We start from the raw sequence: 15556 nt of genomic DNA on the forward strand, positions 1-15556 counted from the left end.
TCACGGGTACGCCCTGCTGATGATCACCCCTCACATGCAACCAATCATCGGGCTTAGCGCTTACACACTTGCGCCCTTGACGCGATCATTAATTAGACGGAAAGGCAAAATCGCCATGGATTAATTTCATTATATAAACTAACACGCTGCCATGTCGGGAATCGCTGAGAAGCTCTGCATGAGAGTTCCTGAGGGAGAATAAAGGTCCTCCGAGAAAGAAAAGAACACATCACGAAACTTTTAAACAGCTCTGAAATCATGGCCCACTGTATACAGTTCCAACCCTGTCTCCTATCCCAACTCTCTCAAAAACCACCCTTACCAGGTGATTGCGGCCCTTGGTAAGGAACAGCATCAGCCATCAAAATGTCCGTTTGTTTTGGGCTGGGAATAGGAATGGGTGCTGACCCGACGTTAGAGTCGGGCAAAGTGTCCAATTTACTTTCGTCTCTTCCAGGTAGGAGTTCACCCTCGTGCCGGCTGTCTCCCCCTAATTCCAATCCTTGTAGGTCATCCAAATCCAACTCCCCATAACGGTCATTCAACTGCTGCAAGAACTGAGGATCGAATCCCATTTGCACGAACGGGTCCACTGAGCCGCTCATAGGCGTCGAAAACGATGAGACCCCGGCTGAGAGGCTACTTCCCCAATCAGTGGACAGACCAGAATGTGTCACGGGAGGGGCCATTCCAAAGCTACCAGCGTAGCTACCAGTGGAGCTCCCCGGTACGCTGGCTGCCGCTGAGGACCGACCAGTGCTTGGGAATGCGGGGCTCTGGAAGCCAGAGCTAGAGTGACTTTGGCTGAAAGGATGACGACGAAATATGCTCCGAGCTACGGAGTTGGTCTCAACTGGCGGGCGCCGTAGACCGCCTTGGGCAGCATAAGGTGGTTGCATTCCCAAGTTAGCGAATTGAACATCCTCTGAGCCCGGAACGTCTTCAAGTCCGGCGACACGTTTAAGAACTCCAAGCCAGACTGGATTATCTGCGCAGGTCTGGTTCCAAGGATCGGGATTTTCATAAATGATGCGCCGGGCTTCATCTTGCAGCATCTGATCCGTTGGGGTAACACCAGCAGCCATGCGGTTATGTATAAAAACCATAAGTTCACGCTGGAGACGTTCATAGCAGTTGGCGTCTCCTGGCACGGTCAAGCTTGGTGACTGCCCTGTGGCGCGCGAAGGTTTGTAAGGATCCAATGTGAACTTTTCCTGGCCAATGAGGTACGGGGGCATTGCGTTTTCGACCAGGTTTTCGATATCGGGATCGAAACCCCAATCACCCTGCCATTGAGTCATGTCATAACCACTCTTGAAATGAGAAGCTAGGTGGTCAACTCGGTCTTTCCACGTTGTGAGAACAGTTGCACAGAAACCGCACCGCGATCTTATCTCGCAGGTATTACTTCGCCATTTATCCATTGAAGGGTGAAACTTCACGTCATGCACCAACCTCAGATGTTGATTGAGATGGTCCTTCCGGTAGAAGGCTCGCTCGGAAGGGGATTTCTCTTGGCATGTGCTAAAATTGTGCGATTCAAGGTGGTCGTTGTCAGGATTGGCCGTCATACAGAATACACAGCGGTTTGCGCCGTCTATGAAGACTATACCTCCCTGAGGCGAGCAGGTCCACTTCTCCAAAGCTAAGTGCAGCGATTTCTCATGTCGTTGCCAATCATACTTGGTCTGGAAGGAGTCGGCACAGAAGGTACACTGGAAGATACGAGTGCTGCGAGTCTTTTGTTGATTGAAAGTGTTAGCAGGTGCTGGGGCTTTACGGCGGCGGCGACGTTCCTTTCGGTCCATGGAACCGAATGACCCCAATGAGGATCTATGGGAGAAGGCGGAGGCGAATGACAGGTCAGATATAGATGAATGAGTGGCTGACCGACTTGTCTCCAAGCTACTAATGGAAGGGGCACGGAATATATTTGAGTTGCCATGGCTTGAGTCATTGCTTGACCCAGTCTTCCGAGAATGGGAGCGCACGTGACTCGATTGAGACGGTCGCTGCCGAGCAGAATCTAAAGGAGTGTTCACCAAGGCTCGAAGAATATCAGATGTAGCAGCAGGTTCGTTTTCAGGTGGGGAGTGCTTCCAACGCTCAAGGGGAGTCATGAGAGTTAAATCCAGTTGTTGTTGCCTCGGGATATCCATAGCACCGGGAACCGGAGAGCTGCTGCGTGGAGCGGGACGAACTTTACCACGCCGTCTGGCATTGGCAAGCCAATTGCAAATCTGGGTCCGCTTCAGCCCTGTGCGCTGCTTCAATTCATCTTTCTCCTGCTCATTGGGATACGGGTGGTCGCTATGCTCGTATAACCATGTCTTGAGGACGCGGACTGCTTCGCGCGAAAGTCGCGAACTACCTTTTCCCCCCCGACCATCGACATCGCCAACAAAAGTTGCACCGTAAGCCGATCTAAGTGCTTTCTTCCCCGTTAAGCCACCGGTTGGGATGTAGGTATTCTCATTGATCGGGTGTAACGTGTCCAGAAATTTGCCAGGTGCTTTGGCATGAGTGAAACTACACTCTCGGTAGAGCGAGATGCAACAGGTACACCCACTGTTTTGCATGACTCCCCTGTTGGCAACAAAACAGTCCAGTCCCATGTTCCTGCAAAAGTCACAGGGCTCTTTAGCACGACCCATGGGATAGACACCATTATCCATGGCCGGACCCGGGGATTGTTTGATGGCGGGTTCAACATCTTGCTCCGGCAACTCGCTAGGGAACTCCAATGGCTGATCCAGTAGAAGCGACTTGTAATTGGCAACGGCATCATCATTTTCATCGAAATCCCTGCTGTCTGAAGCCACATCATCGTCACGGAGTTGGGACTGGGACCCATACGAGGCCCCGTCGAAATCAAAGAACTCCATTATCGCCGTGATGATCCGGTTCAACTCCGTTACGAGTCAACTCGAAGCTGTGGTGCTTCAATGACACCAGTCAGGGGAAGTGGTAATAATCAATGCAGTCTCAGTGGGAAACAAATCGCCGGAGAATAAAGATAACAGGTGATACTGAGAGAAGATGGGTAGTGGGGGGAAGATGGACGAGGGGTCTGAGAAGTAGGATACGGTTTTTTTCGTCTGGGGTATCAAAAGCATGCCGAAACCAACCCTGCTAGCACCTTCGATGTTTGGACCACATCCTTCTACTAGTAACTGTCCTTGGTCTTGGGACACGCCTTCAGAGGGTGAAGATCGTATTCGGCCCCAATCGGCATTGCCGACTAACCCATATCAAGTTATGGAGATAACACCTTTATCGATAACCCATGGGCTTGGTGGTCTCGGTTATCCAATGACTGATTGACAACGAGGAATAATCAAAGAAAGAATGGGTCACGACTCATCTGCACGCCCTTCCAATGACAACGCCATGCCTCTTTCGGCGAACCATGTCTGTGCGGGTGTTTTTCCACGCCCGGTCTAACTGAAGATAGTAATCATGAATCATCGGGCCGTTTTCTCCGACGATATCGGAGCCCGGAGTTTGAGAAACTCTCCCCCTAACTACATCTAAATATTTGATCTTCTTTCTATGAGCATTGATCAGACAACTGAAACTTGGCATGAAAACAAGCGTTATGGATTTTGCGTCATCGCAACTCACATACTTTTATTCTTTTTGCCCATGTGATGTCTACACCACTGTTCCATGTTTCATAAGCTCTTGCGCTAATGCAAACGCCATCACCCGTTAAACATACTAAACACAGATGGTCATAATGGGGCCGCTACTACTAGTTCACTTACAAACACTGCAACGTATCACCCCATATCCAATCTCGGTCTATCTTTATACAAAGGGAGCACACCGATATTTGCTGCTGCGGGTAGCAGGCTTTCTCCTAGTTAGCGTAAAACTGCAATTCTCCGATTCTAACCATGCTCTGGGGGCATTCACTTTTGACGAGCTAATATCATGACCCTATCTGGCTGACGTGCCAAAGCTTTTTAAAAGTTTAATACACGAGGCTTTGTGGTTAGATGTCAGGCAGTTATGCCTTGTGTTTGGTGGTATAACACGGCATGTCTATTAGTCTGCTGGAGCCCTCGAGATGGTATACTGCCTCTGTGAGAATTGCATACAATGAGACAATGTTACATTTGAATATATACGTGCAGGGCATGTGCAGTCTAGAACCTAGAGATTATGTCTAGTGCATACGTTTTGTACTCTTCTCCATGTCATCGGGTTGCACCGATGTTTGCCCCTGCAGTCCGGGCTTTGGGTCGCCGAACTGGCTTGCTTGAAAGGGATACTGAATAAGTCTCATAAACACATCTCCGACACATTCCAGTCTCTTTATTGCTCGTGCTTACAGGGGAAGGCTTTGTGCAGCTATAAACACTTTTTGTGCGCATGTGTCTAATTGCTAACCTGACATTGCATGAGGGCTGCACTTAACTAGGGACAACTGACCATGATTGCTAGGTGAACTACTGCTCAATGGAAAGGATGGGACTGGAGGCTGCGACGAGTACCTACCTACGTCTATCCAGTATAGCCAGGGATTGCCAACACAATGAGATATAGACGTACAACATGTGGCGGGCCCATTACTGTTCCACAAATTAGGGGGTGATCAAAGCTCTGCTATATGAGATGGGATTGTGACGAAGAAAGGAAGGGCCAAGGGTCTATTGATTGGACTGAAACAAATAACCCGCACAACAAGTTCGATAAAGACACTATCAGTAGTAGATACTAACTCTGCAAAACAAAAAGTAATTCCGATGCGGGGAATCGAACCCCGAGCTGCTGTGTGAGAGACAGCGATGTTAACCATTACACCACATCGGATGTTGTTGAAGGGTTCCCCATTTTTTCTATTAATAATCCAACTGACCTCAAGCAGTACTGTATAGGAGTATTCACTTTCAGCAGCTTAACAAGGTAAGAACGTCATTCAATCCAACTTCTTTTACTCCGTTTTTACTAAGGTTCAAGAATCTCGACTCGAATTCACTACCCCCTCAGTGGACTAGAGATTATACATTCGATTTGACAGCAGCTTTTGTGTTATTTCTCGTACCAATCTCTGAACGGGGGGAGATATATATACACACACCCGCCACGTTCACTTGCCATGTTTCTGGTTGAATTCATCCGCCACTTTCCTTGTTACTTGAATGATGTCCACGCAACCAGGTGAATCGGAATGGCAACAGATGGATAAAGGATAATTTTTCAACGGCAGTTGTACAACAGTCCCATCGACCGCGGTCACCGACTGCTCCTCAACCTGTTGCCTGACATGTCGCTCCACATCGCCGAGGTCCCATGGTTTCTTCTTCCGGTCAATGACGAGCAATCCTCTCGAGTCATATTTGACGTCACCGTATAGTTCGGCCCAGAATTCTATCCCAAGATCATTGGCAGCCTTCTCCATATTGGTCCCAGCAAGCCCGAAAACAGGAACACCCTTAGGAATCCCAAGCATGACCGCCTTAGCCACCTCATAGTCTCGGCACATCATCCCGTATAGCACCCCGTGGGGTTTTACGTGGCTGAGGGGAACTCCCTCCCGGTCCAAGAAACCTTGGAGTGCCCCCACTTGATAAATGGTCATAGCTGTAAGTTCCTCGGGTGATAGCTTCATCTCCCGTCGTCCGAACCCTTGGAGGTCCGGCAACCCGGGATGTGCGCCGATCCGAACGTTATGGGCTTTACAGTTCCTAACAGTCTCCATCATGATAAGAGGGTCGCCACCGTGGAAGCCGCAGGCGACATTTGCGATATCAATCATGGGGAGGAGTTCGAGATCAGGACCGCAAGCCCAATTGCCGTACTACAGGCCATATTAACTACTCAGTACACCAACAATACAAAGCTAGGGGGAGGGGCAAACGACATACGGCTTCGCCCATGTCACAGTTGATCAGTGCTTTCTGTTGTATTGGAGCCATGATGCATGCGCTATTATACAGCCGACTTTCAGACCCGTCTGAGAATACAACAACCACGAAAAAGTATTAGGTGAAAACGAAGAGATAATAGATGGCGAGCGAGAACTTCTTATGATATCAGCTTCCTACCCTAGCTACACAAAAGAGGGGTGTGTCCCACTCTTATCGCTGCATTGACTCCACACGCCTCCAATTTCTCCAACCTTATTGTCATCGATCTACGCCAAACCCCAAATTTGAGACAGCCTTCGAGTTTATCAAGGAGCCATGATTCGTATCTGAAGCCATGGCACCCTTGCCATTGGTCTATAGCGCCGAGGACTCTCCAGCTCGAAGGGTGAAGGAGTTTGGCAATTTGTCCACTCAGTTTATTAAGCACCCCATGCCACCCAGACGGTGAGACTCGTAGCATTCCCATCAACGCATCTTGACTTACGATGGAATCACTTAAGACATTGCTGGTCGCAAACCGTGGCGAAATAGCTGTCCGGATTTTAAAGACAGCAAAGTACGAATATCTAGACCATGCCTGTAGCCCGGGTTTGAAACCTAACCGACTAACTTGAATAGAAAACTAAATTTGCGAACAATTGCTCTCTATACCGAGCCAGATGCTGCTTCTGCTCACGTTCAACTAGCGGATGAGGCCTTCCTGCTCGATGGACCGCCTTCAAAAGCATACATCGATGGGTTGGTCTCTCCCATTCTTCTCTGAAAGGCCATAGTCTGACTATAACCTAGAGATCAAATAATTAAATTAGCGAAACGAAACCATGTGGACGCTATTATTCCAGGATATGGTTTTCTGTCAGAGAATGCGGATTTCGCAAGAGCCATTGCCAAGGCCGGTATGGTCTTTGCTGGGCCATCGCCAGAATGTATCGAAGCATTTGGGCTGAAGCATACGGCACGAGACCTCGCCACAAAGGCTGGGGTGCCTATCGTACCTGGATCAACTGGACTGGTCACGAGCGAGGAGGATGCTGTGAAGGTGGCTAAAGATCTAGGGTTTCCGGTATGCTATCAGCTAACCTGTTTCCATAGAAAAGCTAAAATGTTTCACTCCAGGTTATGCTCAAAGCTACCGCCGGCGGCGGTGGCATGGGTCTACTGACATGCAGCTCCGAAGATGAAGTACGCGAGTCGTTCGCTACCGTCAGGTCTAGAGGAGAGGCCTTGTTCAAGAATGCCGGATTGTTCATTGAACGATACTATCCATCTAGCCATCATATCGAAGTCCAGGTATTTGGAAATGGAGACGGCAAAGCCATCGCTATCGGCGAACGTGAGTGCTCTATACAACGAAGACACCAGAAAATAATCGAAGAGTGTCCAAGCCCATTTGTTACAAGAAACCCCGGGCTTCGAGAAAGCTTGGGCGACGCTGCTGTTCGTCTTGCAGAGTCTATCAAGTATGGATCAGCTGGAACGATCGAGTATCTTGTCGACGACGAGACTGGCGCGTTCTTCTTTCTTGAAATGAATACTCGACTTCAAGTCGAGCATGGAATAACAGAGTTATGCTACGGTGTTGATTTGGTAGAACTCATGTTAAAACAAGCAGATGCTCAACTTTCGGGAAAGAAGGGCCTTGAGGTAGCCTTTCTTACGGGCATTACCGTTGATGCTCCTTCAGGTGCCGCTATCGAGGCTAGAGTATATGCCGAGAATCCGACGAAAGACTTCGCTCCCTGTCCCGGAACGTTACAGAGTGTGGAATGGAAGGAACTGCCAGGATCAAGGATTGACACGTGGGTGTACAGAGGCATTAAAGTATCGGCAAACTATGGTGCGTTGCCTTTGACTTACAGTCAAGAACAACACGAGCACAAACTCATTTTGAAATAACAGATCCTTTGCTGGCGAAGGTCATGCTTCATTCGCCTAGCCGAACGCAAGCTATTGAGGGAATGAGGACGATTTTGACACAGTCTCGAATCTGCGGCCCACCAACTAACCTGGAGTTTTTGGCTGAGATTCTTACGGACGAGCGATTCGTGACCGGAAATACCCTAACCAGATTCTTGGATGATTTCCAATGGAAGCTGTCAGCTATTGATGTTATGTCTGGTGGTGCTTATACACTCATTGAGGACTGGCCTGGCCGTCCAACGTTGGGCAAAGGGTTCTGCCATTCTGGGCCAATGGATCCTTTAGCATTCCGCATCGCAAACGCACTTGTGGGAAATCCCGTGGGACTGGAGGCCCTTGAGATAACTTTAAGCGGCCCGGAACTGCATTTCCTGGGACCCGCACTTATCTCTCTCTGTGGGGCACCCATTGAAGCCAGCCTTGACAACGTCCCTGTTCGCATGTGGTCGAGAATTAAAGTAGAAGCCGGCCAACGGCTGAAGATTGGCAAGACCATCGGGAATGGCTGCAGAGCCTACCTAGCAGTATTTGGAGGTTTCTTGAACGTCGCCGAGTGGTTCGGGTCGAAGTCTACATCTCCAATGGTTGGCGTCGGAGGTTATCAAGGCCGGCAGCTTGCATCCGGTGACCTACTATCAATAACTAACGATGCACCCGATACTCTTGGCGATCTCTCTATCCCGGAGCATCTCATTCCCAAATACCCCGATCATTGGGAGCTCCTTTCTATGCCGGGACCTTACGATGAAGGGTATCTTACTCCCGAGAGTATTGACATGCTCTACGAAACGGAATGGAAGATCTCGCACAATGCAGCAAGAGGCGGCATCCGTCTTCTCGGACCGAAGCCGAAGTGGGCTCGCTCAGATGGAGGAGAGGGTGGCGCCCATCCATCTAATCTCATAGAGTACGGGTACGCTATTGGCTCACTTAACTGGACAGGTGATGACCCTGTGATCTTCCCCCAGGATGCACCGGACTTTGGTGGGTTTATCAGTAGCCACACGATCGTTAAGGCGGACCTGTGGAAGCTAGGGCAGGTGAAAGCAGGTGATACACTAAAGTACAGAGCTACTTCCTTGGAAGATGCCTTAGCGGCACGCAACCATATGGAGAGATTTGTCCGCGAAGTTGTCAAATGCTGCTATGAGGGAGGAAACTTTGGTGACATAGCTCCTTTGAAGGATACCCTTCCTTCAGCGCTGACGGCAGAGATTCGTGGTACTGGAGTTGTTCACCAGATCCCGGAGCATGGAACCCAGCCACTTGTTAATTATCGACAGGTAGGTAGTATTGCCAGGACCACTACATCTTGCAACTTAAGCTAACAAAGTTTCAAATAGGCAGGAGACGACTATATCTTGATTGACTATGGTATGGGGTCCTTCGACCTAAACCACCGCTGTAGAGTTACCGCTCTGAAGAAAGTCCTAAACGAAGGCAACGGAGATATAACTTTCTCCAACAAGTTGATCTCAATGATTGGATGCGGAAATTGTAAGATTCACCTTGTTAAGCAAGACCATGTAGTGCTAACCCTTCAAATGAAGCCCTCATGCTCTACTACGACGGCACTAAACTCCCCCAACAAAAGCTCATAGCCTACCTCTGTGACCTAGAGACCAAACTGGGCGATCTCAGCGAAGCAAAAATGCCCAGCCGACTATTCAAGCTCCCACTCGCATTTGAAAGCCAGCGCCAAAAGGACGCAATCGCACGATACATGGAGACACAGCGCCCTTACGCCTCCTACCTCCCAGACAACATGAATTTCGTTGCAAAGAACAATGCCTTTACAAAAGCAGAAGTCGAAAATATTTATCTAACCGCAAGATTAATGGTCGTATCCGTGGGATTCTTCACAGCGCTACCTCTAGCACTCCCAGTCGACCCGCGCCAGCGAATGAACTGCCCGAAAATGAATCCCAGTCGAGTCTACACGCCTGCAGGCTCTGTGTCGTGGGGTGGTAGTTGCATGGCGTGAGTAACGCTTTCTTTATATCCACACCAACCAGCTTTGTATTGTATTGTCCAATGAATCCTAACGGAAGCTCCGTGCACAAATAGTTTATACAATGTGGACTCTCCCGGAGGCTACCAAATGACCGGAATGACGATCCCAGGCGTCGACATCCTGGGATCCAAGAAGGGATACACACCCGACAGACCATGGCTCTTCGAAGAGTTCGACCAAATCACCTTCTACCGTGTCTCAGAAGAAGAATATGAAAAGGAGCTAGCCCTTTTCAACAGCGGCAGATACGAATACCAATGGGAAGAAGTGATATTTGACATGGCAGAGCACAACAAGCTCCTCCACGACACGAAAGAAGAAGTAGCAGCCATCCGAGCTCGCCAGCGTAAAGCACAAGATGAGATGGACAAACTCGAGGCGGAACTCTTAGAACACTGGGCAAAGGAGAAAGCGGAGAAAGGTGTCCCGGTTGATGCGATTGAGAATTTGCTAAAAGGTATGCACAAACCTCTATCTATTGATTGCACTATTTTTTCTTCTGAGATGGTTTCAAGGAGGAATGTCTACTAACTGCTACCTTAGATCCTCAAATTCTTCCAATCGAGGCTCCCTTAAATGCTAATATTTGGAAAGTCGAGGTCAAGCAGGGTGACAAGCTCGATGAGGGCCAGATCGTGGTTATTTTGGAGGCGATGAAGCTCGAGATCGCAGTGCGGACTGAATTGCATGCCGCTGGGGCGACAGTGGAAAAGGTCCTGGTTCAACCAGGTGATTCAATAGAGGCCGGGAAGCCTTTGATATTGGTGAGAAATGCTTGAGTTGGGTAGCTCTTCGGTACTATGTTGTTTGTCCGAGTCTTATACAGTCAATACCCTGATATCTGTAGGGAATAATTATAAATTTGACAGACAAATGCCTGGTTATGTTGACAAAAGAGTCAGAAAGAAAACACCTAAACTCCACAACCACATTCCTGCCTGCCCTTAAAGATAAAAACCAGCCGATAACAGGGTATCTGACAAGACATGCAAAGAACGCCATCAGGATCGTAAGACTCTATTCCCACCAAAAACTAACGCTGATTCCTGCCTTCAGGCCACGCACATAATGCCACCACCCGACAGGAATATATAAGCACTCTCCTTCCCGAAGGACCGTTTCAACGTATTCAGCCTGCATAAAGCCCGGCCACATTGCGTCCCATTGGTCGGACTCGGCCGGGGAGAGTTCGATAGCTGCAAGGTCAACTTGCGATGTGTTGGACATATCAATGAGCCGCGGTTCATTGGCTTTACCTTCCACATCATCTCTATTCTCCGATGACTGGACGGCTTCCATTCCTTTCGGATATATTTGGGACGCGGGCGTCCTCGGAGAGTATAGACGGATATACTTCGCACCCACCACCTGGACCAGAATGTTATGGTACGGATCATGGTGAAGAGGCGATATAGTCCAAGACGGACCGATCCAGGTATTAATGATCGGGCCGGCAGGGAGACCCAGCTCCGAGGCCGAGCTATCATTACCATCGTCATAGCTATCCTGACCAGTAGATGCTGGCTGCGAGCCCGTCCCCTTAAGTTTTGCTTCCTGCTCCCATCGCTTCTTCATGTATACCGGTGTCCCAGGTTCCGGCCCCGGTGGATCAATGTAACAATAATCGGGGATGCAGATATCCTTTCGCAACGCAGGGATCTGAGCCAGCAGATCATGTTGCGCCATGTAGCCAGTATGCCCCTCATCGTCTTCGACCCCATCCTGGTACTGTTCACTGTCTGGATGTTTTGAAGACTTCATCTGTCCACGCCATAGATATCGGTCGACGAAATCCCGGAACTCCATGATCCGTTGTCCCCATCCCTCATCTGTATACGATCGCCCGATCTCCACTGGAACAAGTCTCCGTCCGCCAAAGGTGCGATCGAACCAGTAATCTTTCGAGGCCCAGGGCCTACTCGACATCGCCGGCCAGTGTTCGACCGCATCGGTTATAACCAAGGGAGTCTTGATATGACGAATATGATGTTCGATGGAGTCGAATGAAGGGGCCGAAACGCGAGGTATGGGACTCTTGAGTTCAGGAGCAGGGATAGTATCCGGTAAAAACAACGGAGAGGAGAGTTTCCTGCGTTTTGCGGCTCGGTCTGATGTGTCGTCGATGTCCTGGGGGTTTTCACCGTTGGGCCCTCCTTCTCCAGAGGAGGACATAGTGGCAACCTGAAGCGCGTCGAGTAGGGATTCGATGAGTGATTCGCGTAAAGGAGCACCGGTCATGATCAATGCTTTGTCGAGGATGTGTATAGTCGGTGATAACCATGGGGCATTGGGGGGCACCTTCAGCGCCTCCTGCTCCTTTTCACTACCCATGTCCTTGTTCATGTCGCGGAGCAAATACGGATATATTGATACATCGCGCGTCCCATTGTCTTTGTGCGAGTTTCCTTCGCGTGGATATTCACAGTTGTGGCATATATTGAGACAGGCCTTGACGATAGTCGCGTCTGTGTACAGGCGTCGCCAGCATGTTTGGACATCTTTATAAGGGAATACGCGTAAATTTTCATCGGCAAGCTGCAGAGCCTTATCTGGGTTGTTTAGAACGAGCTCCAGATGGGCTTCGAGGTTGTGATTGAGACATTCGAGGATGGGGTCGTCGGAGGCTGGATCTGCGATAGCGGAGAGTGCGATAGGAATGATTTGGTGGAGGTGAACCATTGTCTCTCTGGTGAGAGGCTTGAGAGACAATACCCGGATAGAATTGCTATCGCCGGCACCAATTTGTAAGTGAGGGTATGGTAAGATAATGGTGGTTTGTAAGTGATGAGTGTTGCATTTGTTGTGGCCACACTTAATTTTTTTTTTTCTGTACACTCTTATTTTACCGCAACGTCATGCGGGGATTATATTTTAAGTCCGGTCGCACTATTTAGTAGCTTACAGTGAAGACTACAGCAATTCATAATTTTGAGGTTATTCAAGTAAATAGTTGCGTGAAGTTCTTAAATATCTTCAATGTGAATAATATACAAGGATCCTATAAATACAAAGATTGAAGCCAGGAGGATATCGACTTATAGTGAATGCTACTCGCAGTCCTAGCTGTATTTGCCGATCCGATGGCGATCATTGCAGGAACTCCATCACCAGTTTTGGAATGCTCTGAACACCTTCGCCTCGCATGGCGCTCACCGGAACAGCATATATCTTCTCTCTCCAGCCATCAGGATGACCTCCAGGATGCTCAACCTGAGCCTTCTCCACAGCTGAAAGATAGTCGCGTAGCTTCTTAAACTGCTCTTGAGTCTCTGGCAGGTCAGCCTTGGTAGCCACAACGAACCAGGGTTTTGTATGGATTGGGGGGAGAGTAAGGTCGGGGAGCTCTGAGTTAGAGAACGTTTCAGGAATTTCTGATTGCAGCTCAGGTAAACCATGTGACGGAGGAACCCATGATAGGGAGCCATCTTCATCTTTAAGCACTGGTTCTCTGTCACGTATCCGTTCGTACTCGCCGAGTTCATGCCATAAGTTCTTAAGTCCTTGGATGGGGTCTCCAGCACTAAGATCCACCACAAAAGCCAGGATACCCGCCCGCTCGATATGTCGCAGAAAACCTAGGCCCAAGCCACGGTCGAGATGTGCATTTTCAATCAAGCCAGGAATATCGGCAATGGTAAAGTTAGTTCGCGGGGTCTTTCCCTTGGACTCAACAAGTGGCCGTCCTTTAAAATCATCGATGACGACCGTTCCGATGTTAGGCGACAGTGTTGTGAATTCCCAGTTCCCAATCCGTGTGCGACTGTTGGTCAACGATCGTAGCAGCGTACTCTTGCCAGCGTTAGGCTTCCCAACGAGCCCAACATCGGCGAGTAGCTTCAACTCAAATTCTAATTCAAGGCGCATGCCACCTTCTCCTCTAGAGGCAAATTTCGGTCGATTAATCGAACGGGACACCCAATGCGGGTTTCCCAAGCCCCCGACACCCCCGGCGGCGAGCAAGATAGGTTTATCCATGTGTTGCGACAGATCGAGATGAATCGGGGCTTTTGGTTCCAAGGCGGCGATTTGCTGTCTCCTAGGTGGGTTCCTTGGAAATACCGTGGTCAAGAAATCTGAAGGATTCGCCCCTGGATAAAGTACCCATCGATCATGACGAATAGATGGCAGCCCAATTTCGTCTAATTCGTCGACCTCCTCGGTTTTCTCCTGAGCTCTCTGCCTTTTCCGAAGTGCCCATTCCTCAGCAACTGGATCATATCTGCTCACTTCACGCACCACTGTACCAACAGGCACCTGAAGGAGAATATCCTCGCCACGTCTGCCGCCTTTGCTCTTACCCTGTCCATTCTTCCCGCGTCCAGCCTTTATGACGCCCCTGCGAGCAAGCTTATGTAGACTCGTAATCCCCTCAATGGCCTGGATGTAGATGCTCCCACCACTGCCGCCATCGCCGCCATTCGGCGGGCCTTCTTCAACGTATTTCTCTCGGAGGAACGAAACACATCCGTTACCGCCTGCGCCTGCGTAAATTACTGAGCGACATTTATCTTGGAAAATGAACCGGGAATAGTCTTCAGGAGACGGATTGAGATGTGAAGGTATGGAAGGCTGGTCGGGAGAGGTAGGGGTTTCTGCTGGTTGCACGGACTCAGCTCCTGTGCTGTACTGTCGATGGCATTTCCAGGAAAGTCCTATAGACCCTTTCCTAATCGGTATATGAACAGGGCGTCGGAGGAAAGAAGGGAGGGTTCGTGATAAATATAATCGTTGCGTCGTCATTGTGCAGCACAAGCTGTGTCGCTCGTACTAGGATGAGTAATTGGTCAATAGAAAGCCTGGGAGGTAAGCCTAAAGTCAATCTAAAAGCATTTTCCTTCTTCCGTCTGACTTGCAAAGCACTTTTCTTCCGAGTAATTGTGAATAGTGTATCTGATAGTCGATGTTGTCATAGCTCTGGAGCAAACCTGCATCACACGTGACCTTATCAGCACCTGATGATAAACGATACATATCGATGCCTTCTAAATAAGACAACAATGGACTTTTGACAACCATCCAAGGACAGTGACTTTCGTCAAGAGTTGTGTTTGAATTTGGGCCTGACTAATTGAAATTCGTGGTCTAGAATGTGCTGTAGATATTTATGGTCGAAAACACCTTCCATTGCTACCCTAATCCATACAAAAGGTTACATTCTTGAAATAGAAACCAGACAATTCGAAAGAACTATAGCAGATTTGCTTATTGAGTACTTTTGGCATCCGGACGGATTGAAAAGAGACGCCATCCGGCTTGCTTAGGGTATCTATGCTTCAATCTCCGTTCCATAGTTCCTTGCAGCTCAATGTAACCCTACGACCGTTTCAATATATAAGATAGACAGGCTATACCCTCCAACTAAAATCACGAAGCCCGATCCCTGCGCAAGATATGATATTTGGTAGCTTGTTATATGTGAGTTACAACGTCAACTATACATATAGCCCTACAGGCGCACATGATTAACTAACAAATGAACTACGTGTTCACAATAGTTCGCGCCTGACTAGCGGTTGCGGCGCATCACCACTGCAAATGCTGGATGAGACATTCACACGACAGAGAATCCGATACCATGCTGTGATTAAAACATATGTATAATGGAAGACCCTGTGCTATAGCTCTAGACCATTCTTGCTGTGTAACCGTTGAACGGTTGTCTTACGAGATTCCAATAACCACTACAAGGTACGGGTACTATTGGCTTACATTCTCTCCTGGCTACCATATTAACTATGAAGCTAAT

At 48.9% G+C, this 15556-nt stretch overlaps 5 protein-coding genes and 1 non-coding gene across 6 annotated transcripts; 1 reads left to right on the plus strand and 5 right to left on the minus strand.

Annotated features, from left to right (window-relative positions):
* Nucleotides 1–305: 305 nt before the first annotated feature.
* On the minus strand, nucleotides 306–2885 carry AO090005001162 (putative homeobox and C2H2 transcription factor; the record flags this gene model as incomplete). The annotated part of the gene is made up of 1 exon (XM_023232961.1): nucleotides 306–2885. The coding sequence occupies one exon, from the start codon at nucleotides 2883–2885 to the stop codon at nucleotides 306–308; it is 2580 nt and encodes an 859-aa protein (XP_023089247.1).
* Nucleotides 2886–4746: 1861 nt separating this feature from the next.
* On the minus strand, nucleotides 4747–4818 carry AO090005t00017. The gene has a single exon. It is a non-coding gene; the product is annotated as a tRNA-Glu (tRNA).
* Nucleotides 4819–5095: 277 nt separating this feature from the next.
* On the minus strand, nucleotides 5096–5924 carry AO090005001160 (LamB/YcsF family protein; the record flags this gene model as incomplete). The annotated part of the gene is made up of 2 exons (XM_001818071.3): nucleotides 5096–5806; nucleotides 5874–5924. The coding sequence occupies 2 exons, from the start codon at nucleotides 5922–5924 to the stop codon at nucleotides 5096–5098; spliced, it is 762 nt and encodes a 253-aa protein (XP_001818123.1).
* Nucleotides 5925–6361: 437 nt separating this feature from the next.
* AO090005001159 (bifunctional urea carboxylase/allophanate hydrolase) lies at nucleotides 6362–10589 on the plus strand (the record flags this gene model as incomplete). Its single annotated transcript, XM_023232967.1, has 8 exons — nucleotides 6362–6432; nucleotides 6495–6614; nucleotides 6666–6939; nucleotides 6993–7713; nucleotides 7776–7971; nucleotides 9205–9293; nucleotides 9920–10267; nucleotides 10354–10589. 8 exons carry the CDS (start codon nucleotides 6362–6364, stop codon nucleotides 10587–10589), a joined length of 2055 nt encoding a protein of 684 aa, XP_023089246.1.
* A 238-nt stretch (nucleotides 10590–10827) lies between these two features.
* On the minus strand, nucleotides 10828–12489 carry AO090005001158 (putative JmjC domain protein; the record flags this gene model as incomplete). The annotated part of the gene is made up of 1 exon (XM_023232973.1): nucleotides 10828–12489. One exon carries the CDS (start codon nucleotides 12487–12489, stop codon nucleotides 10828–10830), a length of 1662 nt encoding a protein of 553 aa, XP_023089245.1.
* A 408-nt stretch (nucleotides 12490–12897) lies between these two features.
* AO090005001157 (GTP-binding protein Obg) lies at nucleotides 12898–14550 on the minus strand (the record flags this gene model as incomplete). The annotated part of the gene is made up of 1 exon (XM_001818068.3): nucleotides 12898–14550. The coding sequence occupies one exon, from the start codon at nucleotides 14548–14550 to the stop codon at nucleotides 12898–12900; it is 1653 nt and encodes a 550-aa protein (XP_001818120.1).
* Nucleotides 14551–15556: the final 1006 nt, after the last annotated feature.

Source organism: Aspergillus oryzae, chromosome 1 (genome assembly GCF_000184455.2).
Source record: "Aspergillus oryzae RIB40 DNA, chromosome 1".
In the NCBI taxonomy this organism is placed as follows: Eukaryota; Fungi; Ascomycota; class Eurotiomycetes; order Eurotiales; family Aspergillaceae; genus Aspergillus; species Aspergillus oryzae.